The sequence below is a fragment of the Ranitomeya variabilis genome, chromosome 1, assembly GCF_051348905.1.
Source record: "Ranitomeya variabilis isolate aRanVar5 chromosome 1, aRanVar5.hap1, whole genome shotgun sequence".
Lineage (NCBI taxonomy): Eukaryota > Metazoa > Chordata > Amphibia > Anura > Dendrobatidae > Ranitomeya > Ranitomeya variabilis.
In genome coordinates, this window is record NC_135232.1 from 11,983,048 (window position 1) to 12,005,621 (window position 22,574).

A 22,574-nucleotide genomic window follows, 5' to 3' on the forward strand; every position below is an offset into this window, starting at 1 on the left:
CCCCATGGTGCGCGCACCCCGCTCCCACTCTCCCCCTGGTACCCATCCATCGGATTCTCCACCAACCTGGTGCAGCACCCCTTACATTCTATGGGGGCTGCCACCTGCCTGCGTTACATTCTATGGGGGCTGCCACCTGCCTGCGTTACATTCTATGGGGGCTGCCACCTGCCTGCGTTACATTCTATGGGGGCTGCCACCTGCCTGCGTTACATTCTATGGGGGCTGTGCAGCATTATATTCTATGGGGCTGTGCTGTATTACATTCTATGGGGACTGAACTGTAATGCTGGATACAGCAGTCAGCGGCGCAGCTGGATGACACCATTCAGTGCCGTGGGAGTGGAAGCTGCCGGCTGCTGCGAGGGAGCGCGGTGAAAGGTGTTTGTGTGTACTGATGGAGAAGGCAATGATGGGGGTGGGGTAACCATGTGTGGCCATTATACTGCACCCAGCATTGTGTGGGGCCATTATACTGTACCCAGCATTGTGTGGCCATTATACTATACCCAGCATCGTGTGGGGCCATTATACTGTACAAAGCATCATGTGGCGCCATTATACTGTATGGACCATCACGTGGGGCAAGTATACTGTACGCAGCATCATGTGGGGCCATTATACAGTATGGAGCATAATGTGGCCAATGGCCATTGTACAGTATGGAGCGTCGTGTGTGGCCATATTTTTTTGTTCATAATTATTGTTAACGAAACATTGTGATCAGAAGTGCTAAATGGGTGTGGTTGGGGCGTGGCTAGTTGTGAAATGGGTGTGGCCCAAAATTTGCCGCAGCGCGCGTAGCGCGCCGCTGACTTTATCCCTCTTTCCCTTCCCCTAAAGTTGGGAGGTATGCAGATGTGTGTGCACATAGTATAGGATATATAGTGACATATTCTCCTGTACACTGTATGTACTATGTGCACTGTGTATACTATGATATATGCACTGATCGCTCCTGGACCGGCTACAGGACATGACATGATATAATATATGGAGGCTATATATATATATATATATATATATATATATATATATATATATATATATATATATAATATGTGTATGATGTCCTGCAGCCAGGCTCAGGAGCAGTGTGTGATCCTGTATATAAGATCAGATGTGTGTGCACATAGTATAGGACAGTGATTTTCAACCAGTGTTCCGCGGCACATGGTCGGGTGTGCCGCGGGGAAAGTTCCCCAAACTATGGTGCCCCCTTTGTTTTGTTCCCCGGCAATGCGCAGCGATGCGCAGTCACGGAATAACACATGCGCGAGCTTTGAACGCTCGCGCGACTTAATGACGTCACCGAGGCCGGCGCGTCATCCTGAGAGTGGAGAGACTCTCGCATTTGCCCGCCGCCAAGGTAATGCCCGCCAATAATGCTGTGTATAATCATTAAGTCAGCAACAGCTCATTAACAGTTAATCAGCTGTTGCTGACTATATGAGCTTTTGCCTGAGTATATGAACTGTTGGCAGAATACTCAGCATATGAGCTGGTACTTTTAGTACCTGGCAGAGGTCCTTTAAGTGTGGCAGATAATGTAATACTCTTCTATTTTAGTGTGTGGCTGCGCACACTATCTCAGCAGTGATGGAGAAGTATTTGAGAATGGAAAAGGCAAATGCCGAACAGGACCCTGGACACAATTCTAACCCAGATGAAGGCCCTAGTATGAGAGGTCGACAAAAGAAAAAAGACAAGACGGTGAGCTCAAGGCAATACAGTGAAAGCTATCTTTCATTTGGATTTACTTTCACTGGGGATGCGACAGCACCAACACCACTGTGCTTGGTGTGTGGTGAGAAGCTATCCAATAGCGCCATGGTGCCAAGCAAGCTTAAACGCCATCTCCAAACGAAACACCCTTCCGTTCAAAACAAGCCGATGGAGTATTTTGTACGCTTACGTACAAACAATGAGAAAGGGGCAACTTTTTTGAGAAAAAGCACAAAGCTAAATGAGAGAGCCCTCAAAGCTAGCTACATTGTTGCTGAACTCATAGCTAAATCAAAAAAGTCACACACTGTGGCAGAAACATTAATACTGCCAGCTTGTAAAGCTATTGTAAATGAGATGCTTGGCCCTGAGGCCATGTGCACACGTTAAGTATTTTTCGCGTTTTTTCGCTATAAAAACGTGATAAAAACGCGAAAAAAACGCTTACATATGCCTCCTATTATTTTAAGCGTATTCCGCATTTTTTGTGCAAATGTAGCCTTTTTTTCCGCAAAAAAATCGCATCGCGGAAAAAAAAGCAACATGTTCATTAAAATGCGGAATTGCAGGGGATTCCGCACACCTGGGAGTCCATTGATCTGCTTACTTCCCGCACGGGGCTGTGCACACCATGCGGGAAGTAAGCAGATTATGTGCGGTTGGTACCCAGGGTGGAGGAGAGGAGACTCTCCTCCACGCACTGGGCACCATATAAGTGGTCAAAAAATAAGAATTAAAATAAAAAACAGTCCTATACTCACCCTCGATGTCTTCCCGCCTCCACTGCACGCTGTCGCTTCGGTTCCTGTAGCTGGTGTGTGGTGAAAGACCTGCCGATGACGTCACTGTCCTGTGATTGGTCGTGAGCGGTCATGTGACCGCTCACGTGACCGTGACGTCACGGAAGGTCCTGTGCGCACAGACCAGCTATAGGAAGAGGAATGGACGCCGGTGAGGAGATGTCTGGGTGAGTATAAGCATTTTTTTATTTTTTTTAAACATTCTATCTTTTACTATAGATGCTGCATAAGCTGCATCTATAGTAAAAAGTTGGTCATACTTGTCAAACGCTATGTTTGACAAGTGTGACCAACCTGTCAGTCAGTTTTCCAAGCGATGCTACAGATCGCTTGGAAAACTTTAGCATTCTGCAAGCTAATTACGCTTGCAGAATGCTAAAAAAACGGAAAAAAAACGCAAAAAAAAAAATTCGGATTTCTTGCAGAAAATTTCCGGTTTTCTTCAGGAAATTTCTGCAAGAAATCCGCAACGTGTGCACATACCCTGACGCAGCCAAAGAGATAGCTAAAGTGCCTCTCTCTGATGACACAATTGCCAGCCGGATTGATGACATGTCTGCGGACATTGGAACAGTTGTTTTAGAAAAGGTGCGGATCAGTAAGAAATTTGCCTTGCAACTTGATGAGTCGACGGATATCAGTGGACATTGTCAGCTGTTGGCCAATGTGCGTTTTGTGGATGGAGAAGCCATTAGAGAAAACTTCCTATTTTGCAAGGCACTGCCAGAAAAATCAACAGGAGAGGTAATATTCCAGGTCACATCTGAATATCTTGATAAAAGTGGGCTTACATGGGAAAACTGCACAGGTGTCTGCACTGATGGAGCCGCAGCCATGGTCGGGCGCATCAAAGGCTTTGTAAGTAGGGTTAAAGAAAGAAACCCAGATGTTCTTGTTACCCACTGTTTCTTGCACCGTGAGGCCCTCGTTGCAAAGACCTTACCAGCAGATCTAGCTCCCGTGTTGGATGATGTTGTGCGCATAGTGAACTTTGTGAAGACGCGACCTTTGAGATGTCGCTTATTTGCGTCTTTGTGTACAGAAATGGGAGCGGAACATAAAATCTTATTGCTCCACACGGAGGTCAGGTGGCTGTCACGCGGCAAAGTGCTGGCCCGTGTGTAGGAGTTGCGAGAGGAACTTAAAATATTTCTGACAAACGAGAGGTCCGATTATTCAAAGCTGCTTGCAAGTGATGAGTGGTGTGCAAAGCTGGCATACCTGGCTGATATATTTCAATATCTGAATGAACTAAACACACGGATGCAAGGCCGAAATGAAAACCTGCTTACAAGCACTGATAAAATGAACGGATTCTGGCAGCAACATGTGCAGGGTGGCAACCTTCAGATGTTCCCGTCACCGAGAAACTGCATGATGACAACACTGCTGCAATGTGCGAGCTGATTGGCAGACATTTGAAAACTCTTGAGGAGAAGTTATCGTTTTATTTCTCTTCAACCTTCACAGAATGCCTTGACTGGGTTAGGGACCCATACAGCTCATTATCCGTTGCTGGAAAGGACATGACTTTAAAGGAGCAAGAGGAACTCATTGAACTGAAGCACGATCGCGGTTTAAAGCTAATGTTTGCTGATCTTCCTTTGGACAGTTTTTGGTTATCTGTTGCCAAGGAGTTCCCCATTCTGGCCAACAAAGCTATTTTGACATTGCTCCCATTTTCGACCACATATCTATGTGAGCTGGGCTTCTCAAGCTTGACTGCGATAAAAACTAAAAACAGGGAGAGACTGAGAACTGTTGAGGAAGAGCTTCGTGTGTGTCTTTCCACCATTCCTGCCAGGATATCCCTTTTGTGTTTATCGAAACAGGCCCAGGTTTCACACTGAGTGAGTATAAATACATTTAGAATCTAGATTATTAACTATATGTAGAATATGTACTGTTTTAGTGTCATTTTGTGCCATTTTGGTTGGTGATGTGCCCCGGGATTTTTTAAGTATAAAAAGTGTGCCGCGGCTCAAAAAAGGTTGAAAATCACTGGTATAGGATATATAGTGACATTCTCCTGTACACTGTATGTACTATGTGCACTGTGTATACTATGATATATGCACTGATCGCCCCTGGACCGGCTACAGGACATTACATGATATAATATATATCTATACGACATTACATGATATAATATATATCTATACGACGTTTCGGCTCACACTGAGCCTTTCTCAAGCCTTGAGAAAGGCTCAGTGTGAGCCGAAACGTCGTATAGAGATGTGGGTCTGAAATAAACGTCTGGGGGATATGGGTCTGAGCCTGGCTGCAGGACATCATACACTACATATATATATATATAGAGCCTCCATATATTATATCATTTAATGTCCTGTAGCCGGTCCAGGGGCGATCAGTGCATATATCATAGTATACACAGTGCACATAGTACATACAGTGTACAGGAGAATATGTCACTATACAGTGGGGCAAAAAAGTATTTAGTCAGTCAGCAATAGTGCAAGTTCCACCACTTAAAAAGATGAGAGGCGTCTGGAATCTACATCATAGGTAGACCTCAACTATGGGAGACAAACTGAGAAAACAAAATCCAGAAAATCACATGTCTGTTTTTTTATCATTTTATTTGCATATTATGGTGGAAAATAAGTATTTGGTCAGAAACAAACAATCAAGATTTCTGGCTCTCACAGACCTGTAACTTCTTCAAGAGTCTCCTCTTTCCTCCACTCATTACCTGTAGTAATGGCACCTGTTTAAACTTGTTATCAGTATAAAAAGACACCTGTGCACACCCTCAAACAGTCTGACTCCAAACTCCACTATGGTGAAGACCAAAGAGCTGTCAAAGGACACCAGAAACAAAATTGTAGCCCTGCAACAGGCTGGGAAGACTGAATCTGCAATAGCCAACCAATAGCCAACCAGCTTGGAGTGAAGAAATCAACAGTGGGAGCAATAATTAGAAAATGGAAGACATACAAGACCACTGATAATCTCCCTCGATCTGGGGCTCCACGCAAAATCCCACCCCGTGGGGTCAGAATGATCACAAGAACGGTGAGCAAAAATCCCAGAACCACGCGGGGGGACCTAGTGAATGAACTGCAGAGAGCTGGGACCAATGTAACAAGGCCTACCATAAGTAACACACTACGCCACCATGGACTCAGATCCTGCAGTGCCAGACGTGTCCCACTGCTTAAGCCAGTACATGTCCGGGCCCGTCTGAAGTTTGCTAGAGAGCATTTGGATGAACCAGAGGAGTTTTGGGAGAATGTCCTATGGTCTGATGAAACCAAACTGGAACTGTTTGGTAGAAACACAACTTGTCGTGTTTGGAGGAAAAAGAATACTGAGTTGCATCCATCAAACACCATACCTACTGTAAAGCATGGTGGTGGAAACATCATGCTTTGGGGCTGTTTCTCTGCAAAGGGGCCAGGACGACTGATCCGGGTACATGAAAGAATGAATGGGGCCATGTATCGTGAGATTTTGAGTGCAAACCTCCTTCCATCAGCAAGGGCATTGAAGATGAAACGTGGCTGGGTCTTTCAACATGACAATGATCCAAAGCACACCGCCAGGGCAACGAAGGAGTGGCTTCGTAAGAAGCATTTCAAGGTCCTGGAGTGGCCTAGCCAGTCTCCACATCTCAACCCTATAGAAAACCTTTTGGAGGGAGTTGAAAGTCCGTGTTGCCAAGCGAAAAGCCAAAAATATCACTGCTCTAGAGGAGATCTGCATGGAGGAATGGGCCAACATACCAACAACAGTGTGTGGCAACCTTGTGAAGACTTACAGAAAACGTTTGACCTCTGTCATTGCCAACAAAGGATATATTACAAAGTATTGAGATGAAATTTTGTTTCTGACCAAATACTTATTTTCCACCATAATATGCAAATAAAATGATAAAAAAACAGACAATGTGATTTTCTGGATTTTTTTTTTCTCAGTTTGTCTCCCATAGTTGAGGTCTACCTATGATGTAAATTACAGACGCCTCTCATCTTATTAAGTGGTGGAACTTGCATTATTGCTGACTGACTAAATACTTTTTTGCCCCACTGTATAGTGACATATTCTCCTGTACACTGTATGTACTATGTGCACTGTGTATACTATGATATATGCACTGATCGCCCCTGGACCGGCTACAGGACATTAAATGATATAATATATGGAGGCTCTATATATATATATATATATATATGTAGTGTATGATGTCCTGCAGCCAGACTCAGACCCATATCCCCCAGACGTTTATTTCAGACCCACATCTCTATACGACGTTTTGGCTCACACTGAGCCTTTCTCAAGGCTTGAGAAAGGCTCAGTGTGAGCCGAAACGTCGTATAGAGATGTGGGTCTGAAATAAACATCACAGCTTTTTCACCTTTCCAAGAATTGGAGTGCTGCCTTCCTTTTTTCGCTTGGTATAGTATTTGGGTGGATGAGTGGACCGTCCTTCCCAGAAGGCTTGGCACCCATTGGTGAGCTTGTGCTGTTTCCATTTTTTATACATTATATGTGTAGTGTATGATGTCCTGCAGCCAGGCTCAGGAGCAGTGAATGATCCTGTATATAAGATCAGATATGTGTGCACATAGTATAGGATATATAGTGACATATTCTCCTGTACACTGTATGTACTATGTGCTCTGTGTATACTATGATATATGCACTGATCGCCCCTGGACCGGCTACAGGACATTACATGATATAATATATGGAGGCTCTATATATATATATATATATATATATATATATATATATATATATATATATATATATAGTGTATGATGTCCTGCAGCCAGGCTCAGGAGCAGTGTGTGATCCTGTATACAGCTGTCTGCTGTGAGTTATTGCTGCAGCTTGTTCTTCTTACACACAGATCGGAGAGGCTGGAGCAGATGACCCCACTGACAGCGCCACCCGATCTGTGTCAAGCTTCAAGCTGACAATAAATCATCTCATCTGTCTCAGCAGGACTGCAGACACCATGATAAGGCAAGATCTGACCCTGCCAGAGACCTCCTGCCCCGGCCCGCTGCTCTGCTGGCCTCATCACAGAAGCCCCTGTCAGCCCGGCCGGCTCGCAGGTGACATCCACCCTCACATCATGCGGTATGTCCTCTGCAATGCTGGGATGGCCGGCACTTGTACAACTCTATGGTACAGTAAGTACAGTGCCGGGAGGCCTAAACCGTCTGCACGAGGACCTGCCCAGCCCCCTGCTTCTGTACAGGATCATGCAACAGAATTGAAATCAGCAGGGCCAAGGGGCGGCACAGCGCAGCACAGCGCAGAACAGCACACCGCCCCCTGGTGCTGCTGGTTTCATCAGTGCAGCGTGATTATGTGTGCACAGCACGCTAATGCTGCGCCTGCCCGACATGCGTGCTGAAGAGGAAGTGGAGGTGATCGAGCAGCCCATTAGAGGGACCGGCCATTCTGTCATTTGCCAGAAATGCCCGATGGCCAGTCCGGCCCTGGTAATGACTTACCATGAGTGAATGTGACCTGGAGGAGGTAAATGACATCAGGGAGGAGGCCCAGGGACTTTGGGACACTGGGTCTACCATCACCCTGGTCAGACAAAATACTGTCCCCAGAACATTATTTTACCAAGCCACCATGTGACCATCCCCGTAGCTGGGGGTCAGCAATCCGGGGTTGGACGCAATGGACACAAGTTCAGTTCTCATCGGGTACGTGTGGAGATTCCCAGGTCCAACCGTGGATCAGGGGAGGATACGCACGACCCCACAAGAAATAAAACCCTGTCCCAGCTAAGTAAATACAGAGTCCATGTCTCAGGGCTTCCCCCAATGCAGAGTTGGCAGGATCTGAAAGATCATATGAGACAAGCTGGGGATGTCTACAGTACTATGCCGATGTACACGGGGTGGAATGGGGACTGTGGAGTTTATACGCAAGGACGACATGGAATATGCCTTGAGGAAACTGGATGATACAAAGTTTTGTTGCCACACAATTGTACATGGCACACACTTTACACACACATGTACACGGTACACACATGTACATGGCACACACTTATACACACGCATGTACATGGCACACACTTATACACACGCACACATGTGTCATGGTTCACACCATGCTGCCAACACTAGGTCACTGATCCCAGACGTATGTCAAGGGTCCCGGGGAGAATATCTTTATCGTCCTCACTTCTCACACCAATTTGTCAAGAAGTGGGGAATGATTTGTCCCCCCCGTAGTGGGGAATGATTCCCGGTGTCCACCTCGTGGCCGCTAACTCAGTCCTTCCAGGTCGGTTGGAAAACATAGCCCGGAAGGATTCCAGCTTGGTCCGCAACTGCGACCGCTGGGCTTCGGATAGCAAGGCGCTTACCTCCACGTCCTCAATGGACCCACTGGCCTTGACTTGGGCCAGCATGTCCGGGGAGGTCTTCCTCCCTGTCTTCGGGCATGCTGCAGACCGGAAGGGTATAAGGTTCACGTTCGTGATGAGCCTTCATCATGTTGACGTGAAAGCCCTTTCGCCTACCCAGAGTGTGGTCAAGCGTGACCACAGAGGTGATCGGGTTGAGCTGTTGGTGGATGACATACGGACCTTCCCAGGCTGCCTGAAGCTTAACGTTTGGTACCAGCACCCACACCTTTTGACTTACGTGGTAGGTCCGCTCCCGGGCGTTCTGGTCGTACCAGTGCTTCTGATCAGCCTGAGCCTGCGATATGTTGTCATGGACGAACTGCTTCAAGGTCTGCATTTTGTCAGGGAAGCGCATGACATACTCCACTATGGACACTTCAGAAGGGTTCGGCTCCTCTTCCCAGGATTCCCTTAACAACCCAAGGGGTCCTTGGACTCCCCTGCCGTACAGGAGCTCGAAGGGGGAGAATACGTCAAGGCCTGCAGAACTTCTCTGTAAGCGAATAGCAGGTGTGGGAGGTACCGCTCCCAGTCGCGTCCTTGTGTCTCAACCAGCATGCTTAGCATCTGTTTGAGGGTACCATTGTAGCGTTCACACAAGCCATTGGTCTGTGGGTCATACGCACTCAATACCAGACGCTTCACCTGCATTCTCTTACAGAGAGCCTCCATTAGGCGAGACCTGAATTAGGTCCCTTGATCGGTAAGCATCTCCCTGGGATATCCTACACGTGAAAAGATAGCCAACAGTGCATCTGCCACCTTATCTGCCTTAGTTGAGGACAGAGCCACTGCCTCTGGGTACCGGGTAGCGTAGTCTACCACAGTGAGGACGTATTGCTTTCCAGAGCTTCTGGGGATGGCCAGCAGGCCCACAATGTCCACCGCCATCCTCTGGAAATGCTCCTCTATCACTGGCAAAGGAATCAGGGGAGCCTTAAGAGCAGGCCCCGCCATCCCCACTATTTGACAAGTGATACAGGAGCGGCAGTAGTTTGACACATCTGTCCCCATCTTGGGCCAATAGAAGTGTTGAGACAGCCGGGCCTTAGTTTTGCTGATCCCCAAGTGTCCAGCGAGTGGGATCTCCTGGGCAATCCGCAACAACTCACTCTGGAATTGCTGCGGGACGACCAGCTGTCTTTCCCTCAACCACTCCTTTTGAGATTTTCCGAGTACTGTCTCCCGGTACAACCTCCCTTGTTCCCAGAACACCCTCTCCTTATCAGTCACGGAGGTGGGCGTCTCGGCAAGGTGTCTCAAATTCTCCAGGCTTGCATCTGAGTGCAGAGCAGCCTGGAACTCCTGGCTAGGGGCAGCCAGACGCGACGTCAGGGTCCCTTCCCCACGGGAACCCTCTGGGACCTTATCTTGGTTCACCTCTGATTTAGTCACACCTGTGACTGAAAAGGGTCCAGAAGGCAGAACGTTATCTGCGTTCCGGGCACTCTGACTGTGGGTGACAGCAGCTACGCAGGCTGTCTCCCCGGGGATTTACACAGACCCATCAGCTGGCACTGCTATGGGTATTGCCTCCCCATCCACCCCCAACATCCCAGGAGCAGTGCTACTTATGGGGCAGTTACCTTCCTCTGTGGCACTGATCAGTTGCACGGCATCACCTTCTTCACAGTTCCCATGCATCTCCCCATTTCCCTAAGCAACATCGGTTGCTCCTTTTAGAGGTTCCTCAGCCATCCCACCCCATGGAGTGACGTGGCTGAGCACTCCTGCACCTGTGAACACATCATTCCTAGGAAACAAATAGTTATCAGGTAAAACATGCAAATTTTCATCATTAACCGGTAATGCATTGTCAGGTAACACATGCAATTTCCCATTGCTATCATCAGCATTCGATCGGGGAGAGGAGTCAGAGATATAGAATGCAACCATCCTCCCTAAATCAGTCCCCAATAAAACATCAGTGTAGGCAAGTTATCAGACAGCCCCACTTCCTTCACCCCGCTCCCGTCACCCCAATCTATATACACCCGGGCCATTGGCAGGGGACAACGGATGCCTCCAATCCCAGTGAGTCAGGGTTTTCCCCGGAATAATCTTTTCAGGGGCCGCCAGTTCAGGTTGGATGAGGATTCGTTCAGCCCCAGTGTCCTTGAGGCCTGTAGTGACATGCCCCCCACAGTGACGTGCTCACACACCCTCCCAACTACCCCACACACCAAAACAATGCATTAGGCCTTGGGGCCTTGGCTGGGGGGGTTCCTCTGCTTCTCTGGACACAGGGCGCTGATGTGACCCGTCTGCTTGCAGGAAAAACAATGGTGAGGATCAGTGGTAGGTCTGATGCTGTTGGTAACGAGGACAGGGCCTCTGTTGTGTTGGCTGGCAGGGGTACTGGTGTTGGTTGCAGGCTTACCCCCTCTCCAGCTGGCGGTGACTGGCTTCTGCTCTTCCGATTTACGGTTGGTGTCATAGGCATCGGCAATCTGCGCTGCTTTCGTCATGTCTTTGGGTTCTCTGTCCATCACGAACTCTCACACCTCAGCTGGGCAAAGATGTAAGAACTGGTCTTTCATCATCAGGTCTCGCAGCTGTGCAAAGGCGGTCACTGACAGTCCTTGGATCCACTGGTCAAAGTGGGCCCCGAGTCCATGCACCACATCGCTGAAACTGTCGTGTGGGCCACGTTGGAGGTTCTGGAACTTTCTATGTTAAACCTCAGGTGTAAGCTTTTATTTGGTTATCAGGGCCTGCTTGATGGCCTCATAGTCACCATCTTGCTCTTGAGGGAGAGCCGCAAACGCCTCCAAAGCTTTGCCTCTTAGCCCTGGGGTCAGGTATCAGGCCCATTGGTCCCCAGGCAGCCCGTACTGTCTGCAGGCTTTCTCAAAGGCCCATAGAATAGTGTCCAAGTCCCCGTCCTTTAACCATCACAGGAAAGTGCTCTGGCTGGGATTTTGGCGTCTGAGCGCTGTTGGGTTCACCGCTGGACTGGGACAACCTCTGCACCTGGAGTCGAGCTAACTGCAGCTGGTACTCCCACTCCACATCCAGCTGGGCCTCCCGCTCAGCTTGGGCCTCCTGCCGGTGCTGCTGGATCAGCTGCATACGTCCATCTCAGTCATCAGCGGGGAGTTGTTCTAAGGCTGCCAGCAGCTGGGGGTTCCATTCGCCCTGGTTGCAAGTAGGGCCGGCAATCAGTGGTTGGACCTCTGCTACAGCACCATCTCTACTTGGGCCCGCTGGGCTCTGGCCATTTTCCCGTTGCACCAGAGCCGCGGCCAGTTGGGCTTTGTTTTTGGCATCGATCACACCACACCTCAATAAGAGCGTCCTTCTTATGCTGCTTATACCACTCTTCTCCCATCGCAAGTCATGGTTGTCAAATAAAAGATAGGATAGAAAAAAAGAGAAGGGTAGGGGTAATCATAAGTACACACAACTGAGAACGTTCTCCAAACTATTGCTGCAGGGTCCTTGGAAGAACCGTGCAAGTTTTAGTGAGAATTCAAAGGGAAAATAAATTCAAGCAAATGTCCATCCTGGTATGTGCTGCTCCATCCTGCGCCCCCATCCTGTCATGTGCTGCTCCATCCTGCATCCCCATCCTGTCATGTGCTCCCATCCTGCGCCCCGATCCTGTCATGTGCTGCTCCATCCTGCATCCCCATCCTGTCATGTGCTGTTCCATCCTGCACCCCCATCCTGTCATGTGCTGCTCCATCCTGAATCCCCATCCTGTCATGTGCTCTCATCCTGCGCCCCGATCCTGTCATGTGCTGCTCCATCCTGCATCCCCATCCTGTCATGTGCTGTTCCATCCTGTCATGTGCTGCTCCATCCTGCGTCCCCATCCTGTCATGTGCTCCTATCCTGCGCGCTGAGTGCGGGCGGCTGTGCTGAGTGCGGGCGGCTGTGCTGAGTGCGGGCGGCTGTGCGTGGCGGTGCTGAGTGCGGGCGGCTGTGCGTGGCGGTGCTGTGCTTGGCGGTGCCGAGTGCAGGCGGCTGTGCGTGGCGGTGCTGTGCTTGGCGGTGCCGAGTGCGTGGCGGTGCCGAGTGCGGGCGGCTGTGCGTGGCGGTGCTGTGCTTGGCGACTGTGCGTGGCGGTGGTGAGTGCAGTCGGCTGTGCGTGGCGGTGCTGAGTGCGGTCGGCTGTGCGTGGCGGTGCTGAGTGCGGTCGGCTGTGCGTGGCGGTGCTGAGTGCGGTCGGCTGTGCGTGGCGGTGCTGAGTGCGGGCGGCTGTGCGTGGCGGTGCTGTGCTTGGCGGTGCCGAGTGCAGGCGGCTGTGCGTGGCGGTGCTGTGCTTGGCGGTGCCGAGTGCGTGGCGGTGCCGAGTGCGGGCGGCTGTGCGTGGCGGTGCTGTGCTTGGCGACTGTGCGTGGCGGTGGTGAGTGCAGTCGGCTGTGCGTGGCGGTGCTGAGTGCGGTCGGCTGTGCGTGGCGGTGCTGAGTGCGGTCGGCTGTGCGTGGCGGTGCTGAGTGCGGTCGGCTGTGCTGAGTGCGGGCGGCTGTGCGTGGCGGTGCTGAGTGCGGGCGGCTGTGCGTGGCGGTGCTGTGCTTGGCGGTGCTGAGTGCGGGCGGCTGTGCGTGGCGGTGCTGTGCTTGGCGGTGCCAAGTGCGGGCGGCTGTGCGTGGCTGTGGTGAGTGCGGGCGGCTGAGCGTGGCGGTGGTGAGTGCGGGCGGCTGTGCGTGGCGGTGGTGAGTGCGGGCGGCTGTGCGTGGCGGTGGTGAGTGCGGGCGGCTGTGCGTGGCGGCGGTGAGCGCGGGCGGCTGTGCTGGGCGCCGAGTGCTGGCGGCCTGAGCAGGCGGGGACACCGGCGCGCTGGGGGGGTCAGGTGCCGGAGTCGCCGCTAGCTCAGGCCCCCGGCACTTGCTATATTTACCTGTTCCCCGTTCCACTGCTGCGCTCCGCTCCATCTTCCGGGTCCTCTGCCTGTGACTGTTCAGTCAGAGGGCGGCGCGCATTAAGCGCATCATCGCGCCCTCTGAACCGTTCAGTTCAGAGGGCGCGATGACGCGTTAATGCGCGCCGCCCTCTGACTGAACAGTCGCAGGCGGAGGATGGAGCAGCGCGCATCACTGGAACGGGGACAGGTAAATCTAGCCTATACTCACCCTCCTGGCTCGTCCCTGCTTCTCCGTTGGAGATCGCGGTGTGCGTTCAGTGCTTACGCATACCGCGATCTCCTGGGAGCGTCACTCTGTAGGGTCCAGACTGCGCCGGCAGTCTATAAAGGCTTCGGACAGAGTGACGCTCCCAGCGTTATATTATAGATATGGAGAAGAGTTGCCTAAAGAATTGATTCCTTGAGAATCTCAACGTGCATTTCTTACTGATAGAAGGTGAGCATAACCACAACTAAAATATATATTTTTTTTATTGTTGGTAAAAACGTATTCCGCTCAGAGGAAGCGCCGCACTTGTCTCTTTTTTTTCCCTTGTACGATTGTACTTACTTACGGGTTGGGGAATACTCGCTTGGCAGCGATATAACACACAGTAAGACGTTTTCTTCAAAAGTTCAACTGGGTTTATTACTCCATAAACCCCAGTGGCAGAAAACACAAAACAACAATCTTCATATCACGGCAAAACAAAGTAACAATGTTCACAGCATGACTCTGTTCCATTAGGACTGTGACCATACACTCTTGGTCGAGTCCAATATTCAGGCTCACTCTGGAGCCAAACATACAGTCTGGTATTACCTGCTTGTCAGTGCTGCAGGCTTTCCACTGCAGTACCACACGCCTCACCTCGTGCTGTTCAGGGATCCAGTCTTCCTCCCAGGACCTCCCAACACCCAGGTTACTCGGGATCACACAGATGGCCTGTCCGGGTACTATTCAGGACGTCCATTCCCGGCTGGGACCGTCCAATACCCAGGCCAACAGTAGCAAAGTCCCACCACGTGCTCTTCAGGGCTAGCACACCCAACACCGAGGTTTCTCTCAGGACCTTGCACCTGTACCATTCAGGTCTACACACTCAGACCTACAGGAACATACACAGGGACCTACAGGAACAACCTGTGACCCACACCCTGGTCACATTATGTATCTTGTAACCACACCCCCATAGGTGAGGTATGGATCACATGGGCTGGTCACGTGATCCTGCCATCATTGCAGGTCCTCAAAATACTCACACTGCCAAAATAGGGAAAAGGGATACAGTGAGCACCCTCACCCAGTGGTGAGGTATGTGGGTAGCCAGACCCTCCCATCTCTCATAGCTACCCGCAACCCGGACCCAGGTGCACTAAATGACATCTTCAGTGCTTACGTGCTCTAAAGACAAGTTACTCCGGGTTGCATCGCAGGGAGCATCCATCCCTGTGACACATACCTCCAATTAAACACAATGCCAGACACTGTCTCACTATCACATCCATGCACACCTATGGCCTCACTATGCCTCCGTGCATATGCTGGAGAGACCATGCAGCGCCCCCTATCTGTTACAGGTGTCACTGCATCACACCCTCTTTCCCTAAACCAGGGTATTTCTAAAAGTTTTAGTGAGAGGAATGATTGCTCAAACCAGATCACTAATGCACTATGATCCCACCGCTCTGCCAATATGTCACAAAAAGGGGCTATCACATGTACAGGGGGGCTTATCTTTGTTATCCCTCAGCTGCTAACAATGTGATGAAACACAAACAAGGCTATTGACCTATCAATTTACCGCAGGGGCTTATTTTAGATATCCAACTGCTGCTACAATATGTCACGAACTGCAGGGATCTATGTATATCCCGCTTTCCAATTCTGCCTTGGAACTTGCAGCTCTCTGGTGCCACCTTTACCTTCAGGTCAGGTTTGGTACAGCACCTAGGGTAATTAGTCGCCAGAAAGGCTGCCTGCTACGTACTGGCTATTGGGCATGCAGCGCCCCAGAGACCTGGTCGTTGCAGTAACGTCGCTCTGCCGCTAAGGGGAGTGATGTTATGTCTGATTGCACTAACGGAGTTCACCTGACCAGGTATCACAGTCACACATTACACTTCACACTCTGGCCACCAGGGGGAGCAAAGGGTTCTATGTATTAGGCCACTCCTCACACTCTGGTAAAACTGGGGGTTGGATAGGAAGTTAGGGAGAAGCTGACTGGGTTTTGCCCAGGCAACATCTAGTGAGAGGAGAGCGTTACTTGGGAAGATTCAGGGGGGTCCCTGTTAGGGGTGGGATCCTGACAGCGGCCTAGCACGAGACAGATTGTTACGGAGCCGTGCCTGCACCTCATTGCGGCGGCATCCTAAGAAAGGACACGAAGCGAAGGATATTGTGGAGAAGTGAGAAACGAGATCACAGCACAAAGGCGATAGAACCAGTAGGAGTCATGCCCCGAGATCGGCAACATCCTACTGAGGCGCGTAGCCGGTGGCCGGAACGCCGAGAAAGTAACAGACTCTACGCATTACTTTGAACTACGGCAGGGCAGTTAACTTTAGGTGGGCTGTCTCGCCTTAATCACCTAATGAAGACAACGGAGGCAATTGTGGGAGAGAGGCGTCTCTAGGGTCCCTATAAAATAACTCCAGGCCTACCCCGTCATACGGGTGCGTCCTATCCATATCATCTGGGGGATGGAGAGAAAGAACAGAAACATACACGACAGTTGTGAGGACTATCCCGTGCTGCTCAGCAGGGAAGTACTGCAACACCCAGGACCTACTAGGTAGGCGACAGATTTCCACCTGCAAAGGGAACTCTGGATGTGCCTTCGGACCGGCCGGTCTCAGCCAGCCCTGTTAGCAGTACTCTGGATTGCGGATGCCGAAGCCTTCAGTAAAGAGGTAAAGAGACTGCAACCCTGTGTCCTCGTTATTTACTGTGACCTACACCACCTACACCTTTTATTGGGCGCCCCTTAGGAGGACCACGGACCGGGTCGGGCCACCGTGACATCCTCAGAACCGAGAGACCCGGATCCGAGTACCCCGCTGTCCTGCGCTTGGGGGCCGCTCCAGGCACGCTACAGTGAGGGTGATATAACTACTCCCACACAGGCGGGAACAATAATTATCAATGCCTCCGGTCGCTGCAAAGAAGCCTAATCACACAGGACAAAGTTGCTGCCACCAGCTCTGATTTTTCACAAGGATTAACGGGTCCGGAGCCAACCCAAATTAATAGCGTAATTAACTAATACATTTTATAGTTTACTCCAAAAAAGTTAGGCAGTGTTTACAAAAGGTATAAAAAGATTTTACACTATGAGACAAAGTATGTGTTAGGTGTCGAGTTCCCGCCGCTGCACAGGGGGAATCTTGAACCATGTCTGCTGCAGTCTCCCATTCTACATCAGCCGCAGTGGAGCCTGCTTAGTGGAGACGTCGGTCCCAGTGTCTCACTCAGCCTGATACTGTGCAAAGGGGTACTGCTGCTTTTCCAGGCTCTGCTTTTGTAGCCAGCACTGGTCAGCGACGAGCAGGCTTTTCTGGGACTAAGTCCTGCTTTGCACACACTGAGCATGCCCATGGGAGGACCTCTCATTGGAGGTTGGGGGTCACACGCTCAGGTCCTGTAGCAGCTCTTAATGGACCACTAGGAAGGTCCTTGTCTGCTGCAGCTATAAAAGGTTCGCATGGCCATGCTCTAGTATCAACCTTTGTTATTAGCTTTGCTATCTTGCGGTCATGTATGCATGTGGTCAGGGTTGGCTGAAATAAGCCCCTAGAATACCGGCACCTCCGGTGAGGAGTTTGGTGTGTATGGATTCAGGGCTGGCATATAGCCACTGGAATTCCGGCTCCACCAGAGAGTTGTTCATTTGCTAGGCTGACTGCATGACCACTCTTTGCTTTTGCTCCGTTAGGTAGCTGTGATCCTCTATGAAGTTAACGGCACAGCGTTTTCATATCTTTGCGATTCTGTGAAGTAACAGAGTTCGCTTATACCACCATATAGCACCGCCATTTGCTAGCAGCAGGTTTCTCTCCTGCACGTCCCGCCAACCATAACAGTATGTACAAAGCAATTACAAAGAAAACAGGTATTAAAACAGAAATGAACACTCACATGTTGCTTAGATCATTTCAGGCTAACCATGCTGGTGGAAGCAGCCAGACATCACAATGCATTGAGGGTCTTGTTGCAGCACTTGCCCAGGTAAGAATGAAGGCTGGGCTGAGTGCAGCAACTTATACTTCTGGGCTTGTGACATCACTAAAGGGGTTGAGTTACCACTGCCCTCCCCTTTTCTCAGAGTTACAGATTTGCTAGCAATACTTATAATTATCATAACTTGGCTTGAGAACCTAGCAGAATAACGGCACACACATCACTCATCTTATATTGAAATTAACTTTCTAATCATTCCAACCTCGGACTAGCTATTCCACTCGGTTCAGGAGAAATCCATTTCTCAGGTTTTTTTGGTGCTAGAATTTAGCAAAAGGCGCTGTAGCGAAGCTCTATCAACGCACATTCCAAATATGTATCTGTTATATTTCTATCATACTCTGGCGTCACGTTATGGCTTCTCTAATATCTCCCCCACATACAGCAAGCACATGGGCTTTTAGACAAAAGACTGCTCTTGGCTAATTAACATTCCTACAGGAGGGGGAAAGAAAGGAGTGAGGAGAGAATGTAGTGTAAAGGTACCTTCACACTAAGCGACTTTACAACGATAACGATAGCAATCCGTGACGTTGCAGCGTCATGGATAGCGATATCGTTGTGTTTGACATGCAGCAGCGATCTGTATCCTGCTGTGATATCGCTGGTCGTTGCTGAAAGTTCAGAACTTTATTTGGTCGTCAGATCGGCGTGTATCGTCGTGTTTGACAGCAAAAGCAACGATGCCAGCAATGTTTTACAATGGTAACCAGGGTAAATATCGGGTTACTAAGCGCAGGGCCGCGCTTAGTAACCCAATATTTACCCTGGTTACCATTGTAAAAGTAAAAAAAAAAAACAGTACATACGCACCCTCTGATGTCTGTCACGTCCCCCGGCGTCCGCGCTACTGCTCAGAGCTTCCTGCACTGAGTGTGTCAGTGCCGGCCGGAAAGCAAAGCACAGCGGTGACGTCACCGCTCTGCTGTTAGGGCTGGCGCTTACACAGTGCAGGGAAGCGGACGCCAGGGGACGCGAATGTAAGTATGTAGTGTTTGTTTTTTTACATTTACAATGGTAACCAGGGTAAACATCGGGTTACTAAGCGCGGCCCTGCGCTTAGCAACCCGATGTTTACCCTGGTTACCCGGGGACTTCGGTATCGTTGGTCGCTGGAGAGCTGTCTCTGTGACAGCTCTCCATCGACCAAACAGCGACGCTCCAGCGATTGGCATCGTTGTCGATATCGCTGCAGCGTCGCTTAAGTGTGAAGGTACCTTTACAGGCTGTGTGTGAAGAAGCTAGGGAGAACAGCCTGCTGGCGGGGGAAGGGAAGCCTGGGTTTGCAGCTATGAAGGTAGCAGAAAGTTCTAGAAAGGAATATGAATTAATAAGGAAAACCATTTGTCATTTTCACATTATCGTGACAAAGATGTGTAATGACATAGAGAATTTCTCTATGTAAAGGCTCATGTTAAAATCGCATTGCAAACGGATGTAAATCAGATTGTACTCACAATCACTTTTTTCTGTCCTGATATCGAAACTTTTTTCACACATATGGGTATGAGCCCTAAGGCTGGGTATTTATCCTCTGGAATCCTCTCACTCTACAGCTGTTCAATCAACCTAGCACTAAACATGGCTGATTAACCCCTCTCAGCATTTCTTGTGCTGGAGCATTTTCCTGGGTTGCTATCACTGAAGCTAACACACACACGGCTCCTCTGTGTCATATACCCCCTCACACAGCTCTTCTGTGTTGTATTCTTCCCACAAATACAGCTCCTCTCCGCCATATTTCCCACACACAGCTCCTCTGTTATATCAAGCTCAGTGGTTAGCACTGCAGCCTTGCAGTGCTGGAGTCCTGGGTTCAAATCCCACCAAGGACAACATCTGCATAGTGTTTCTATGTTCTCCCCATGTTAGCATGTTTTTCCTCTGGGTTCTCCAGTTTCCTCACACATTCCAAAGACATACCGATAGGGATTCTAGATTGTGAGCCCCATCGGGGACAGAGATGACAATGTGTGCAAACTGTAAAGGGCTGCGGAATATGTTAAGCGCTATAGAAAAATTAAAGATTATTATATCTCTCCCACACACAGCTCCACTCTGTCACATTCCCCCCCACACACAGCTCCTCTCTGTTTATCCCCCCACACAGCTCCTCTCCATTATATTCCCCCACACAGCTGCTCTTCATCATATCCTCACACACACACAGCTCCTCTCCATCATGTTCCCCATGTACACAGCTCCTCTCCATCATATTCCCCCCCCCCCTCGGTTCCTCCCAATATCCCTCTGTTAAATTTCCCACACACACGCAGCTCTTTTCTGTCATATTCTTCCCCACATGCAGCTTATTTCTGTCATATTTCCCCCCACACAGCTCCTCGTCATCATATCCCCACACACACAGTTTCTCTATGGCATATTCTCCACACACATGTGCCTCTCTGTTATATTTGTCCCCCACACACAGCTCCTCTCCATCACATTCCCCACAGATAGCTCTTCTCTGCCATATTCCCCCTCCCACACAGCTCCTCTCCATCATATCCCCCCACCAATATGTTCTATGAAACTCAGTGTTGGCAAAATGTTAGAAATTGTTCTGAAGTTCAGTGAGATATAAATTACATCTTATCAAAGGGGTGTACTCATTTATACTGAGCAATGTTTATTAAAATTTATAAAACACAGAACATAATTACAGTATCTGTCCTGCTGCATGTCTTCTCTCATGTTTATCAAGATATGATTTGTGTATTAAAGATTTCCCACATTCTGAACATGCTTCAATGCGTGAATTCTCTTGTGGCTCACAAGACTTGATTTTTTGGAAAGCACATTCCACATTGTAAACATGAAAATGGTTTCTCCTCTGTGTGAATTATTTGATGTATAACAAGATGTGATTTATCTCTAAAACATTTCCTGCATTCTTAAGATGAATATGGAGTCTCTCCAGTATGAATGCTCTGATGTTTACTAAGACTCCCTTTAACTCTAAAGGACTTTCCACATTCTGGACATGAATATGGCTTCTCTCCTGTGTGAATTCTCTGATGTATAATAAGATACCCTTTATCTGTGAAGAACTTTCCACATTCCGAACATGAAAATGGCTTTTCTCCTGTGTGAATTCTCTCATGCGCAGCAACTTGTGATTTATATAAAAAACATTTCCCACATTCTAAACATGAAAATGGCTTTTCTCCTGTGTGAATTCTCTGATGTGTAATAAGATACCCTTTATATGTGAAGGCCTTCCCACATTCCGAACATGAAAATGGCTTAACTCCTGTGTGAATTCTCTTATGCGCAGCAACTTGTGATTTATATGAAAAACATTTACCACATTCTGAACATGAAAATGGCTTCTCTCCTGTGTGAATTCTCTGATGTGTAATAAGAGTCCCTTTTTCTTTGAAGGACTTCCCACATACTGAACATGAAAATGGCTTTTCTCCTGTGTGAATTCTCTGATGTATAATAAGATGCCCTTTATATGTGAAGGCCTTCCCACATTCTGAACATGAAAAAGGCTTTTCTCCTGTGTGAATTCTCTGATGTGTAATAAGATGCCCTCTTTCTGTGAAGGACATCCCACATACTGAACATGAAAATGGCTTTTCTCCTGTGTGAATTCTCTGATGTGTAATAAGACTCCCTTTTTCTGTGAAGGCCTTCCCACATTCTGAACATGAAAATGGCTTTTCTCCTGTGTGAATTTTCTGATGTTTAATAAGACACCTTTTAGCTGTGAAGAACTTCCCACATTCTGAACATGAATATGGCTTTTCTCCTGTGTGAATTATCTGATGTGTAATAAGACTCTCTTTATATCTGAAGGCCTTCCCACATTCTGAACATGAAAATGGCTTCTCTCCTGTGTGAATTTTCTGATGTTTAATAAGACTCCGTTTAGCTGTGAAGAACTTCCCACATTCTGAACATGAATATGGCTTTTCTGCTGTGTGAATTCTCTCATGTCTAACAAATTGTGATTTCTTTCTAAAGCATTTCCCACATTCTGAACAGGAGTATGGCTTCTCTCCTTTGTGCTTTCTTTGTGTTAAAAAATCTGCGCTTCCAGTAATTTGCTTGTCACACTGAAATCTTGTATCCACTTTATCACCTGGAATTGTGTTAATAATGCGAGATTGCTCAGGAGGGGGTTCCTGATGATTAGGAGGATTACTAGAAAGTGAAGTGATGTGAAGTCCAGGAGGTCCATGAAGGGTAATGAGGTTTTCTCCATTAGAGTGCTTCCTGATATCTTCTTTTTTACAATTTAGTGATAAACTGTTAATCTCACAAGGGTTTCCTATAAGGCAGAAAGATAGATTGGATGTGAATTTCTTCTACAACTCAAAAAAGATTTCAACATTTATTTTATGGAGCTCACAATGAAGAACCTCGGCAGTGAAAGGACCGGTAATAAGGTGTATATGGACTTTTCAAAAGCTTTTGATATGGTGCCACACAAAAGGTTTATACATAAAATGAAATCAATGGGGATGGAGGAAAATATGTGTATGTGGGTTAAGAGCTGGCTTAAGGATAGGATACAAAGGGTGGTTATTAGTGATGAGTGAA

At 48.7% G+C, this 22,574-nt stretch overlaps 2 protein-coding genes across 2 annotated transcripts in view; both read right to left on the reverse strand.

Moving 5' to 3' along the window:
• The window catches only part of LOC143793520 (uncharacterized), a 349,323-nt gene extending 334,453 nt beyond the window's left edge, over window positions 1-14,870 (reverse strand). The window contains exon 1 of the mRNA XM_077280557.1: window positions 14,652-14,870. The gene's annotated coding sequence lies outside the window, so the exon portion shown is untranslated. The remainder of the gene's footprint in view (window positions 1-14,651) is intronic.
• Window positions 14,871-20,427: 5,557 nt separating this feature from the next.
• The window catches only part of LOC143793527 (uncharacterized), a 42,138-nt gene continuing 39,991 nt past the window's right edge, over window positions 20,428-22,574 (reverse strand). Inside the window, exon 9 of the mRNA XM_077280577.1 lies at window positions 20,428-22,302. Coding sequence (XP_077136692.1) covers window positions 20,918-22,302 — 1,385 coding nt within the window. The 3' untranslated portion in view covers window positions 20,428-20,917. The remainder of the gene's footprint in view (window positions 22,303-22,574) is intronic.